General features: G+C 35.7%; 1 protein-coding gene across 7 annotated transcripts in view; it reads left to right on the plus strand.

The window, feature by feature from the left end:
- LOC132107755 (roundabout homolog 1-like) overlaps positions 1-14,301 on the plus strand; it is a 281,293-nt gene that overhangs the window by 70,785 nt on the left and 196,207 nt on the right. Inside the window, exon 1 of one of the 7 annotated variants that reach the window (XM_059513936.1) lies at positions 6,727-6,877. The exons of the other annotated variants lie outside the window; for them this stretch is intronic. Coding sequence (XP_059369919.1) covers positions 6,778-6,877 — 100 coding nt within the window. The 5' untranslated portion in view covers positions 6,727-6,777. Of the gene's footprint in view, positions 1-6,726; positions 6,878-14,301 lie in introns of those variants that run through there. 7 annotated transcript variants of the gene reach the window in all.

A 14,301-nucleotide genomic window follows, 5' to 3' on the forward strand; every position in this document is an offset into this window, starting at 1 on the left:
CAGCAGGAGAGGAAGAGTTTTACACTTCTTCTGCCTCATCACTTCATTCGGGGTGAATCATCAGACTCAAACATGCCAAGTTTCACAATCTATTTTCAAACCTCTGAAAGAGCGATACTTGTTTATGGGTGAGGGAGGTCCGGCATATTTAAGTAGTTATGGCATATACTAACCAGCCAGTTAGTTGTAATTGTGAATGTTGACTGTATAAGTTTTTTTTAAACCTTTGTTGATGAATTACAGTAATAATGCATGTTATATAACTTGTTTAGGGGTTGACAAGCTTGGGTGACCAAATTACATTTCCCTTATTTCCTTGTGGCAGCAAAAGATTGCTAATTTGCACAAAGCAAAAGTTTCTTTTTTTAATGAAAAACATTGTCTGTCCCCAACAGTTTTTCTGGAAACAGGAATTAACTGTCAATGTCAATGTCAATGTCACCTTTATTTATATAGCGCTTTAAACAAAATACATTGCGTCAAAGCAACTGAACAACATTCATTAGGAAAACAGTGTCAATAATGCAAAAATGATAGTTAAAGGCAATTCATCATTGGATTCAGTTATGTCATCTCTGTTCAGTTAAATAGTGTCTGTGCATTTATTTGCAATCAAGTCAACGATATCGCTGTAGATGAAGTGACCCCAACTAAGCAAGCCAGAGGCGACAGCGGCAAGGAACCGAAACTCCATCGGTGACAGAATGGAGAAAAAAACCTTGGGAGAAACCAGGCTCAGTTGGGGGGCCAGTTCTCCTCTGACCAGACGAAACCAGTAGTTCAATTCCAGGCTGCAGCAAAGTCAGATTGTGCAGAAGAATCATCTGTTTCCTGTGGTCTTGTCCTGGTGCTCCTCTGAGACAAGGTCTTTACAGGGGATCTGTATCTGGGGCTCTAGTTGTCCTGGTCTCCACTGTCTTTCAGGGATGTAGAGGTCCTTTCTAGGTGCTGATCCACCATCTGGTCTTGATACGTACTGGACCCGGGTGACTGCAGTGACCCTCTGATCTGGACACAGACTGGATCTGGTGGCCACGGTGACCTCGGAACAAGAGAGAAACAGACAAATATTAGCGTAGATGACATTCTTCTAATGATGTAGCAAGTACATAGGTTGTTATGGGAAGTGTTTCCGGTTCCGGTTTACCTAATTAATGCAGCCTAAAAATCCTTTAACGGATTTGGATAATAAAAGCATATTAGTATGTTATGTGTATGCCAGGTTAAAGAGATGGGTCTTTAATCTAGATTTAAACTGCAAGAGTGTGTCTGCCTCCCGAACAATGTTAGGTAGGTTATTCCAGAGTTTGGGGCGCCAAATAGGAAAAGGATCTGCCGCCTGCAGTTGATTTTGATATTCTAGGTATTATCAAATTGCCTGAGTTTTGAGAACGTAGCGGAGGTAGAGGATTATAATGTAAAAGGAGCTCATTCAAATACTGAGGTGCTAAACCATTCAGGGCTTTATAAGTAATAAGCAATATTTTAAAATCTATGCGATGCTTGATAGGGAGCCAGTGCAGTGTTGACAGGACCGGGCTAATAGGGTCATACTTCCTGGTTCTAGTAAGAACTCTTGCTGCTGCATTTTGGACTAGCTGTAGTTTGTTTACTAAGCGTGCAGAACAACCACCCAATAAAGCATTACAATAATCTAACCTTGAGGTCATAAATGCATGGATTAACATTTCTGCATTTGACATTGAGAGCATAGGCCGTAATTTAGATATATTTTTGAGATGGAAAAATGCAGTTTTACAAATGCTAGAAACGTGGCTTTCTAAGGAAAGATTGCGATCAAATAGCACACCTAGGTTCCTAACTGATGACGAAGAATTGACAGAGCAACCATCAAGTCTTAGACAGTGTTCTAGGTTATTACAAGCAGAGTTTTTAGGTCCTATAATTAACACCTCTGTTTTTTCAGAATTTAGCAGTAAGAAATTACTCGTCATCCAGTTTTTTATATCGACTATGCAATCCATTAGTTTTTCAAATTGGTGTGTTTCACCGGGCTGCGAAGAAATATAGAGCTGAGTATCATCAGCATAACAGTGAAAGCTAACACCATGTTTCCTGATGATATCTCCCGAGGGTAACATATAAAGCGTGAAGAGTAGCGGCCCTAGTACTGAGCCTTGAGGTACTCCATACTGCACTTGTGATCGATAGGATACATCTTCATTCACTGCTACGAACTGATGGCGGTCATATAAGTACGATTTAAACCATGCTAATGCACTTCCACTGATGCCAACAAAGTATTCAAGTCTATGCAAAAGAATGTTGTGGTCAATTGTGTCAAACGCAGCACTAAGATCCAATAAAACTAATAGAGAGATACACCCACGATCAGATGATAAGAGCAGATCATTTGTAACTCTAAGGAGAGCAGTCTCAGTACTATGATACGGTCTAAATCCTGACTGGAAATCCTCACATATACCATTTTTCTCTAAGAAGGAATATAATTGTGTGGATACCACCTTTTCTAGTATCTTGGACAGAAAAGGGAGATTCGAGATTGGTCTATAATTAACTAGTTCTTTGGGGTCAAGTTGTGGTTTTTTGATGAGAGGCTTAAAAACAGCCAGTCTGAAGGTTTTGGGGACATGTCCTAATGACAATGAGGAATTAATAATAGTCAGAAGAGGATCTATGACTTCTGGAAGCACCTCTTTCAGGAGCTTAGATGGTATAGGGTCTAACATACACGTTGTTGGTTTAGATGATTTAACAAGTTTATACAATTCTTCCTCTCTAACTCTTGAACTCTGGAGTCCAGGTCATCAAGTTCTTACCCACTACTTTTACAGATTGTAAGAAAAGAAAAAGGTGACCCTTCTCTTTGTCTCTAAATGAAGAAGAAAGGCTTTGTGTAGGGTAAACTATAAAACAGCTCCTGGTAAGCTAACAAGCCTCATGATTACAGTGCTCACCTCATGAGTAATGGCTGCTGTTTGCCTGGTCTTGCATGCATTAACCTTCAGCCCACACACATCAGCTGTTAATTGATTCGGACTCTCTGGGTCTGTTTCAGCCGCTCTGAGGGAGGGATGCAGCTGATTGATTGGAGGGAGAGAGCTGGTGTAACATGGGCTCCCTGGGGCATATCGGTTGTGATGGCCGGCCCTTTCTTCTTAAACAATCCTTAATAACAGTTCCCAGACTTTACAGTTTCCACACTTTTACGACTTTTAGAATGATGTAATATCAGCTTTGTTTGTTTTTGTTTTTTAATTAGAGAATCCTCTAGAGCTCTAAAATTTGTTTGTTTTCATATTTGCAGATGAAAGAAAGAATAAGCATAGTTTATGCATAAACTGTAAAAAAAAGTTTGTTGTTATATTGCACTTTTTTAGCCAACCATGTCCTCCTAAAGTTAAGTTTGCTGGTTTAATTTTTTCTTTAGGTTTTTTTTTTTTTTATGTTATATCATTCAAATTTCTAAACAGGATAGAACATTTTTTTCAGCATTCAGAACATGATTTAACATTTTATAATGATTTCTAAAGGATCATGTGACACTGGAAATTAGAATAATGATGCTGAAAATTCAACTTTGCTTCGCAGGAAAAAATTAAAAATTTTAAAATATATTCAAATAGGAAACATTTGTGCTTAATTATATCACTATTTTACAATATTACTTGTTGTTCATTTTATTCTGAGCAGCCTTTTTAACCCCCTTTAGAATTTTTTATAATGTCGTACAAATTTCTGAAACATTTTGTAGATATGATTCATATCAAATACTGTAAGACCTTAAAATACTGGAGAATTCATTAAATCCATTGCTAATACTCACTGATGCTGTTAATTTTGCAACCAGAAATGATGTCACTTCTTGCAGCATGATGCCATTTGTTAGTTAAAAAATGGAGGATGATTTAGAGAATATAGCGAACACAAATTGATTATGATTACAACAGTAAAAGCGAAACTAAAAACTAAAAATATAATTGCACTATTTTATGTATGTAATTGTGTATATTTCAATTTTTGGTTCTGTTGTTAAAACTATTATCTGTAATAAGGTCACAGAGTGTAGGTCAATATACACTTGGTGAAGCCTCATATATTTTCTTTACAGCTCAGGTGATGGATTGTAAAAGGAGGCGCGAACAGAGGAAGAGATTGAAGGAGGGAGGAGACACTGGATTTCCATTCGCTCCTTGTGTGTGTGTGTGTGTGTGTTGGCAACTGAGCATCTCTAAATCACAATTGTGGACAAGGTCAACTGAAGAATAACTCATTGGCTTTTGTATGGAGGCCACGGCCCGCTGCTGTTTCACTTAATGCTTCCAGCCTTACAAGACACACTTTACATTTCAAATAGGTGACATCCTGCCAAAAAACACTGAACAGTTTCACGCTCATAATTCAGTTGATTAATTCATTCTATTCAGATCACCTTGTTTAAAGAGACGTCTAATTTCCTTCAATTGTAAATCCTTATATTATAGATATCTTATCCTGTTTAAATGGTTTTTGGCCAAGTCTAGCTATATATATTATTGTTATGAAATATTCCTGTATTGTGTACATAAATTGTTATGCTGTTTTATTCTCTGTTGACCATTTTAACAAACACGTTACGGTTGCTCTTTTCGTCCTCCTCATAGACAGGTCTGTTGTCAGAGTTGCTGTATTACTTGCAAATGGCATTATAATGGTAATGTGGCATCTATGGTATCAAAGCAGGCCGCAGGGTCCTTGGCTTCCTCATAAAAGTAATAACATGGTAGGAACAATCATTAAAGTTTCATCAAAGCAGGGCTTCATCAGCCGCTAATGTAAGCTCATTTACTTTTTCCACATATTTTCAAGCTATCAATAAACGAAGAAAGGGCTTAGAGCATCATCCAGCACCGTCTAAAGGATCTAAAAGGCATTTGAAGGTGTTGATGTCCATCTCCAGTCATTTCACTTGATCAAAAGAACAAGCTGAAATTCAGCTTTTATCACACTTCATCAAGCAGATGTAATCATGTGGTGTAGTGTTTATCCAGAAGCACAGAGCATTCCCCTGATGTAAGTATATGATTCATGTTTGGTTACTCTCTGTGTGTGCAGAGTTATTATAAAAAAAATAATTATAAGAACGTATGCAGAATGTTCTCCAGTGGTTAATTAATGATGTTCCCAGAACCAAAGATGAAGAAGCACTTTTTCATTTAAAGTGTTCATGTCTGCATGTATGAATGTGCATGGAAAATTCAAATTACTATAAGTAAAAGCTCATGTATGTGCTGTTTTGTGTGTGAACAGGTGTGTATGGACAGGTGTGTGTCGTTTGTGGCAGTGGGCGGTGCTGTTTGATGCCTGTGTGGAGCTTGATAGACATGCTTGAGTTGCACAGACAGCTACATGAGAGCATGCTGGGAATACAAAAGACAGTGTTATGCTGACCTTGTGTAATATAATGAGATCCTTGCAAAAATATATACACTACCATTCAGAAAATTTGGAGTTGGCAAGATTTTGAAAGAAGTCTCTTATGATCACAAATGCTACATTTATTTAGTTAAAATACAGTAAGAAACTGTAATATTATGAAATATTATTGCAATTTAGAATAACTTTAGCTTGTTGTCATTTTTTACTATGGTCTTTGGTGTCACATGATCCTTCAGAAATCATTATAACATGCTGATTTGCTGCTCATTTCTTAGCATTATCAATGTTGGAAACCACTGTGCTGCCTTGTAGTTTTATGGAAACCATTTACAAAGCTATTTGGAATTTATGAAGTTTAAAAGACCAGCATTTTTTTTCAAATATAAATCTTTTAACACTGCAGAAAGTCCTTACCATCACATTTGATCAATTGAATGCAAAAAAGGTAAATAAAAACAACAACAACAAAAAAAAAACCTTACTGACCCCAAACTTGAAATGGTATTGTATGTTGCTTGCATTTTTGTTTTATTTGTATTTATTAATTTATTTTATGGATCATATTGCATATCAGTATTAAATAAATTAAAAGTCAAAATATGCTAAAACAGAAAACAGTTGTTCTTTATAGTAATAATATAATACAATATCCCTTAATGCAGCCTAGGTGAGCGTAAGAGACATAATACCGACCCCAAACTTGATGTTGTTAGAAAATGTAAGTATTGCAAATATTTTTATATATTACAATATACATATAAAAAAATCACAGAAGTAGGAGGTCCCAGGAGGACTGTGAAGAGCATTACTGTATGAGCCTCTCTCACATCAGAGAAGCTGTAACTCGTCTGACAAGAGCTGCCTTAATGGAACGTTTGCCACTTGTTAGCTTGAATTGACTTTCTCTCTTATACACACACTCTCTCTCTCGCTCAGTTGCCGTGGCTGCAGGACTCAGCCATCCACTTTTGATTTATCTGCTGTTCTCATATCAACAGAAGCTTCTCCCTGGTGCCTCAGATGAGACCGGAGGAGTACCAGTGTGCCGATATCTCTGTGACACCTGGCCATGCCGTTCAGTGACAACTCTCGTCTCCTGTGTCCAAATTGGATTTCAGCTGGAGCTAGAGCGCGTCTAGAGAGCCGCTCGGCTGGGGTGGTAGTAAATATTCTGGAGTGACTGAGTGGGATGAAAAGATCAATATTGTGCTGCTGAACCTGGGATTTCTTGTGTCATCATCTTCTGGTGTTAAAGTAGCAGCGTGCAGTTTGTAGCGACTCCTCTGAAGGGTTCAGGAGCGTCTTGGCTGGAGATACAGCTGGATGTGATGTGATGTGAAGCTGCGTGTGGATCTTTCTCTCTGGAGACGTACTGGCATGAGGGCAGGGCTGCTGTTACCTATCACCCTTCTGCTGCTGGGGGTCTGGACGGCACTCGGGTTTGGCTGGGATGGGGAAAAGCCAGGACGAAAAAAGGGTGGGTGGAGATGGAAAGGGGACAGGTCTCGTAAGTAACCGTCCTGCTCTCAATCACTTCCTTTTCTTCTTCAGCACATAAGAATGTCTTGAGTCACATTTTGGAGTGTTCCTGTGGCCTGTTTTTGCAGGAGTTGTCTTTTTGCTTTACTATTATTGCAGTGCAATGCTTTTCTTTGGATCTGTTGAATCTCTTCAGTTCATTACCATCATAGGTTTGGTTTAGTGTCTTTTGTTTAGCAACATTTTAATATCCCTGAATGAATGTTAGATATATTTGAAATTGATTTCACAGATGTTCCTATAATTTAGTTGTACGAATGACATTTCAAAACTGTGGTGAACCATTTGACTCATTTTCATTGGCAGAGTACACTATAAAAAATATGTTTTGAAGTTGCGTATAAAACTAATTATTAGAGTACTTCTTTCAAGGAAATATTATTTCAGTCTTTGAAATTCAAAATTTACTTACTACTATACTATCCTTTTTTTCTTTTAATGATTTTTTCTTTTTCTTTTAATGTAGTGTCAAAATGTAGACTACCTTTTCAAAGGTTTGGGCTTGGTAAGATTTTTTTTAATTCTTTTGAAATAAGCTTTTTATGCCTGCATTTCTTTGATCAAAAACACAGTAAAAACCATAATATTATTAAATATTATTACGACTTAAAATAACTGTTTTCTATTTTAATATATTTCAAAACATAATTTATTCTATTGATGCAAATCTGAATTTTCAGCATCATTAATCCAGGCTTCAGGATCACCTGATCCTTCAGAAATCATTCTAATACCCTGATTTGATGCTCAAGTATTATTTCTTATTTTTAGCTATGTTGAAACAGTTCTGCTAAATATTTTTGTAGAAACTGATTTTTCAAACATATATTTAAAGGACTTTTAGGGACTATTTGGAGAGGATAACATTCAAAAGATTTTTTTTTTTTAAATAGAAATCTTTTGTAACAATCTAAATGTCCTTTCCATCACTTTTGCTCAATTTAATGTGCCCTTGCTGAATAAAAGTATACAAATGTCTGTTTCACTAAAAAATGTATTCAAGTAAAAAAGGGTTGTGAATGGCAATTTACTCTGACTGTATTCAGCTTCACAAATGAGGTATTACACTCACTGAATGTTTTATGACAGATCGTCAGTACAGAACCAGAGCAGTTTGTTGTCTATATTCTCCTTCTGCTTTTGTGAGTGATCAGTGATGAGCAGCGTGTGAGAGCCCAGTAAAAGCATGCACACTTAAGTTAAGACGTCCATTAGTGATGTTTAGATGCAAGTGCAGGGGATAGAAGGCCTGCTTATCATCAGAACTCTTATCAACTCTTGGGATTGTCAGTAGACTCTTTGTGGTGACATTGATTGACTGCCAAAAAGTGTGTTTGGTGATTGCTGATCTGACTCTCAGCCTCTTCTATAGATACCCTAGCACAGTGTTTCCCAATCCTGTTCCTGGAGAACCTTCAACACTACACATTTTAGATGTCTCCCTATTCAAACACACCTGATTCAACTCATCAGCTCAATAGTGAAGACTCCAAGACCTCAAATGTATGTGTCAGATAAGAAAGACACCAAAAACGTGCAGTGATGGGGGTTCTCCAGGACCAGGATTGGGAACCACTGCCATAGCAGATGGCATTTTAATATTAAAAGTTGAACTTATTGCATGCATAAATATTCAGTTATTTCAGCATCTCATTGAACAGCATTACACATATTGGTCCTGTTATATATTCGTGCATGGACCAAATGTTCTCTGGTCAGTGTTACTGGCTTGCATACAGGTCTTCATAAATCATGTGCTGGTTACTGTCTTTGTAGCTCAATGTGGTTTGAGTTGAGTTTCAGCATTGGGGTTCCATGTGGTTTCACACTTGCAACCATCTGTTTCTTGACCTTTTCTCTCTGTGAACTATAATGGTGTGAAAGCAGAGTCAGGTGCTTGTTCATTCACAGGTGCACGCTGGAGATAAGCAGAGGAGTTTTATCGTCAGGTTTACTTAGTTGTATTTGGTTCACTTAGAGTATCATTTGCTGTTATAACAGACCAGAAGATCAAGGAGGTTTCGTTTGAGATTTTCTTCCTTATGCTGCAAAATAACAAGCATCTGTTAGCCAAATTTAAACAAGACATTTAAAAAAAATAGTTTTTTGTTTTCATGAACTTTACAAAATGCATTATTTGTGTCCACTATCCTGTGTTGATTCAGATTTGGAAAATGTAAAGCATAAATTGTCATTAAACCCATGTAGTTACAAACCTGTAAATGCTCCATTCATCTTCGGAACACAATTTAAGATATTTTGGATGTAAACCTGGAGACTTGAGACTGTCCCATAGACTGCAAAGTAAATAACAGTGTCAAGGTCCAGAAAAGGTATGAAAAGTCGTTGTCAGAATACTCCATCTTCCATCAGATGTACAATCTGGGTTATATGAAGCAACGGGAACACTTTTTGTAAGCGAAGAACACAAAAATAATGACTTTATTCAATAATTCCTTTGTCAAAGGTCTCTGTGTCACTCCATATCACCGTGCTGCATATGCTCCTCTGTGTCCTCCGCACCACAAGGATGTCATGGGAGTAAGTGATTAATGACAAAATTTTCATTTTGGAGTGGAGTAACCCTTTAATATTATGTAACATGTTTAGAGATAAAACTTTGTAAAGTGACATGGGTCATGATAAAGTGTTTTTCCCATTCATTTTCTCCATATGGACTTCAACAAGCTGTTGAAACTATGAATCACATTTCAAACTTTGAATGAAGTACTTTTAAATAGTATTGTCCAATGATTAATCTTGATTAATCGCATCCAAAATACATTTTTTGTTTACATAATATATGTGTGTGTACTGTTTACATGTATATATTTATATTCATATAATTTATATTATATATAAATATATTTAATATATAAACATAATTTTTTTCCTGAAGTGTGTGTATTTATATATACATAATAAATATACACAGTGCATACACATATATTATGTAAACAAAACTTTTATTTTGGAATAGAATACTTCAGTGATAATATAAAACTAAATGTGTATATTATAAATGTGTCTGTTGAAAGAGTAGGCTGGCCAACTTCAGTGGTCACTGAATGTTCATAACTGTTACAACCCTTCAAATAAAGATTTTACACTACAGTGGCATAAAAATTACTAACTGAAAATGAAATGCTGTATGATTTAACAGAAGAAAACATCATATGTGTGAAATTTATCAGTGGTGTTCCTCTGGGATCTATCCTCGGCACATTTTCATTTTGATTTACCACAGTGTTGTTTTCTACTTTATAAGCTGATTCTCTTTTACTAATGGCTACACTACAGCTGAGAGCTTTTTAAAATAAAATGAGCATCCTTCCATTACCTATCAGTGTTCAGGAAGTGGTATCTGATGTGCGGTCTAATGATGCTCGCTCATAAAACGTCCATTTAGTCACACATGCTCTATGCTGCAATTACATGCATGACCACAACTTACCTTTAAAAGCGATAACGTCAGCCATGCTCAGCAGCTGTGCAGGTCGCTGTCATAACCTGTAAACTCAAATGCATTGTTAACCAGATGAACACAAACAAACACAATTCTAGCTTGGGTTTTATACAAGGAGAAACAAAAAGCGAACAGAGGACGAGGTGCTTTGGGAAAGTTGAGTGGATGTGATAAATAAAACAAACATCCTGTCAGGTCTTGTTGAGACAACAGAGTGAATATTTGGTCCTTCTGCTAGAGTGTTCTGTCTAAAGTGAGGTGGATTTCCCTCGGTGGTTGTTGTATAAATGTGTCATTTCAGTAATGCTGGAAAACAACATTAGCTCATCAAATGAAGAAAAGGACACGATTATGTTTGTGAAAGCTCAGGGAATGGGTTTGCTAAAGAGAGTGAGGATAAAGGCAGATGCTGTCGTAATTTTTTTCTGTACGTCTATTCGACTGGCTCTCTCAAGGTTGCCTATATAATGTCTTGCATTACCAAGTCCTTCAAACTGCTAATGTTTCTAAATGTGTACAATCTGAAAGCAGACACTTTTTTACACTTTCACTTCTACCTGCTTCTACTTCTACTCGTGAAATCAACTTGAAATACATTTTTGAATGTCAGTCAAGTCCATGTTCTTATTCACTGGAGAGCTATATTGTGATGGGTACTATGCTTACTAATGACATACTTGAGCTTTTTGGTTCACAAGGTCACAGTTTATATGTTGTCACATTTTGGCTTTTATTTTCTGTGTGTCTCTATGTGTTGTAGAATAAAGGCAAAGTAAGCATATCATTTTAGCTTGAAAAGTACACACAAATGTTTGGGGTCAGTAAGATTTGATTTTAAAGAAATTAATACATTTATTTAGAAATTATATTAAATTGATTGAAAGTGACCATTACAAAGACACTTTATATAATGATGAATAATATTTCAAATAATTTATTAAAATAATCTTTTTGACCCTTTCTGCTTATCAAAGAATCCTGAAAAATAAAAAACAAAACAAGTCAGCTTTGGCATAACATTGATTAATTAAATTATTTATATTTTAATCAAATTTTGTTATTTTTATCAAATTGTAATAATACAATTTGTATTTTACTGTATTTTAGATCAGTTAAATTCAACCTAAGAGTCATAAGCAAGCAAGCATAAGAAGATCTTACCGACCCCAAATGTTTGAAATGTAGTGTACTTTATGTACTTTACAGCAACATTTTTTATTTTAATGTTTTTTTTTTTTCTTTTTTTATTCAAAGTAATAGGTTTTCACTTTTTTATTTATTTTTGTTATATGAAATTAACATTAAGAGTGTCTAACTTCCTTTTTCCCTTTTTTGGGGATGTATTTTGTGTATAGATTTTATTTTATTGAAATTTTCTCAAAATTTTAATCTTAAAATATGACAATTCATCATAATTACTTAATAATAATAATAATAATAATAAATTATAGTATTTTGTTTATATGATATACGAGAAATGTGAAGAAAGCAAAGAAAAAATATATATTTGTTGTATTTAGTGAGGACAGAAATTTATTTTGCCCATAATTAAAGAAACACCCCTGTACATGTAACCTTGCACAGTTGTCATATTGATCTACATTTTAATTTGTAATTCTTTATGTGATGGTGTCAGTGTGGCTTAGCAGGTGTGTGTGTGCTGTTTTGTCTTAAATATAGACAGTGTGCATTAGAATAATAAAGACTTGTGCGATAGGCCAGCTGCTAATTAAAATAAGGACCCAGATGCACCATCTCTCATTTAGAGGTCACTGTTCACGTCTGCTGCTCTTTCTCTCCCCATCTCTCTCTCTCTCTGGGCTCCAGGAGGTTTGAGGTGTCTTTAATTAGCCAACAATGAGCTGTGAATCTCAATTACTGTACGCTCCACAAGGTCACAGCTCAGAGCGACTTACTGACAAAGGGCGGTGTATCTGAGCCTCGCAACATCTGTGGAACCAATTCCGCTTTTGGACAATTGAAATTAAATGTTTTTTTTCCATTAAATTACTTTTAATTTATCAGATTCCCTGGGAAAATCAAAGATGTTAGCATTGTGTGTTGTAGACAGCATAGACGTGTTGTTATCAACAGTGAAGGACTGATATATCCAACTCAAAAGTCAAAGTTTTTTGATAAAATACAGAGTGGTTTTTAATAGCTGGACTCTCTCTCACGCTTTCCACCGTGTGGAATGTGACCTCGGAGTTAACGGGTTGTGAATCAAGGGAGGAATTGAAACTTTTTTTGGGCAGGAGCGAAAAAACAGGTGGAATGAGAGGATGAGAGACAGCCGATAAATTAAAGGCTCTAAGAGACGGAACATAAGAAAAGGGGGACAGCCAGGGGCTCTTGGGATCTGATAGGGGTCATAAGGTCATAAGTCTGCTCAGGAAAGAACTTATGGAGTTAAAAGCAGATCAGGGAGTCCTTTGAAGGAGATTTTGCTTTCCTTTACGGTCCCTAGGTACCCTCATATTGGCCCACATATGGACACAAATATTGAGTGTACACACATGTACACTGCTGTAAAATACACTGCGACTCAGTTAGGCACATTTTCTTGGGGTGAAGTGCTCCTCAGAGACTGCTTTGTTAAGCACATGTTGGAGGTATGTTACTGGTACATCATGATTTTGTTTTTTGCTGCTTTAAAAGGTTTCTTAGATGTTGTTAACTGATCAGTTTCATGTCATCTTTTTACATAAAATGTGAAGGCTGGCTTATGAAAGTTGATGCATTTTCATATGACAACTCCTTTTTAACGTTGGGATTTTTTGTCATCAACTATAGACAATTGCTTTTGGACAATTATATATATATAATTATATATATATTCACAAATAAGTGGTAACAAAATAATGTAATTTTTTTTTAAGATAAATATCCCTGATATGTAAAATACTAAAAGGGTAGTCAAGTCAACATTTTAAATGCTTTTAGGTGTTTGTTATGAATATATTGATTATAAAATAATAATAATAAAAAAATTATTAAAGCAATTTAGAAATATAATTAAGAAACAAGTTTTTGTGATCATGGTGCAAACCAATGTTATTTTAGTATAATTGAGACAGTCTTATAGTTTTTATTAATATTCTGAATCAGTTTTAATTTTATATTTTCATAATTTTTATAGATGTTTTAGTAGTTTTGTGCGTGTATTTGTGTCTGTCCATATAGTTTTTATTATTATAATTTTTTTAATTTTTAGCTATAGTACATCAAGTTCAACTAACTTAAAACTATCTGAAATAAGTTTTTATTTATTTAATTTTATTTTTATTTTATTTTTATATTGAATTTAATTTCAGTTAGCTGTTATAAGCCTGGTATAGACTTGAAATTGACATTTCCCTTTTTTTTTCTATTTTCATTTTATTAAATGTAGTTTTTTTTAGTTAATCTTTTCTTTTTTTTATTAAAATATCAGTGGGAAAAAAAACACTGGACATAATGTGGACCATACAGGCGAATAAATAGACGCGAATAGAGCATCTGGCATGAATGATTTCAATGTTAAGTCAATGCAAAGGCGCGTTTACGCGCATCTGGAGGTCTCGCGGCGCGAATGAGGTGTTTAGCGCGGAAGACGCAAATTCACCTCATTCGCGTGTCTAGTTCGCGCAAATGACGTGAATTGACAAGCAAATTACGCGAATTGAGCGATACACGCGTTAAGCACGAATGGTGCTTTTTGTGCATTTAAGTGTTTGACGCGAATTCGCATCTGCCGCCCGAGTTGAAAATTTTTTACTTTGCCGTCAATTCCCACCGCGTTAACCAATCAGGAGCCTGCCAGTAGGGGAGTCACTTATTCAACATGGAGGAACGACTGATGTTGTCAGTGAGCAGTCAACCGGAGCTATATGACAAAAGTTCACATTTCTATAGAG

The sequence above is a fragment of the Carassius carassius genome, chromosome 28, assembly GCF_963082965.1.
Source record: "Carassius carassius chromosome 28, fCarCar2.1, whole genome shotgun sequence".
Lineage (NCBI taxonomy): Eukaryota > Metazoa > Chordata > Actinopteri > Cypriniformes > Cyprinidae > Carassius > Carassius carassius.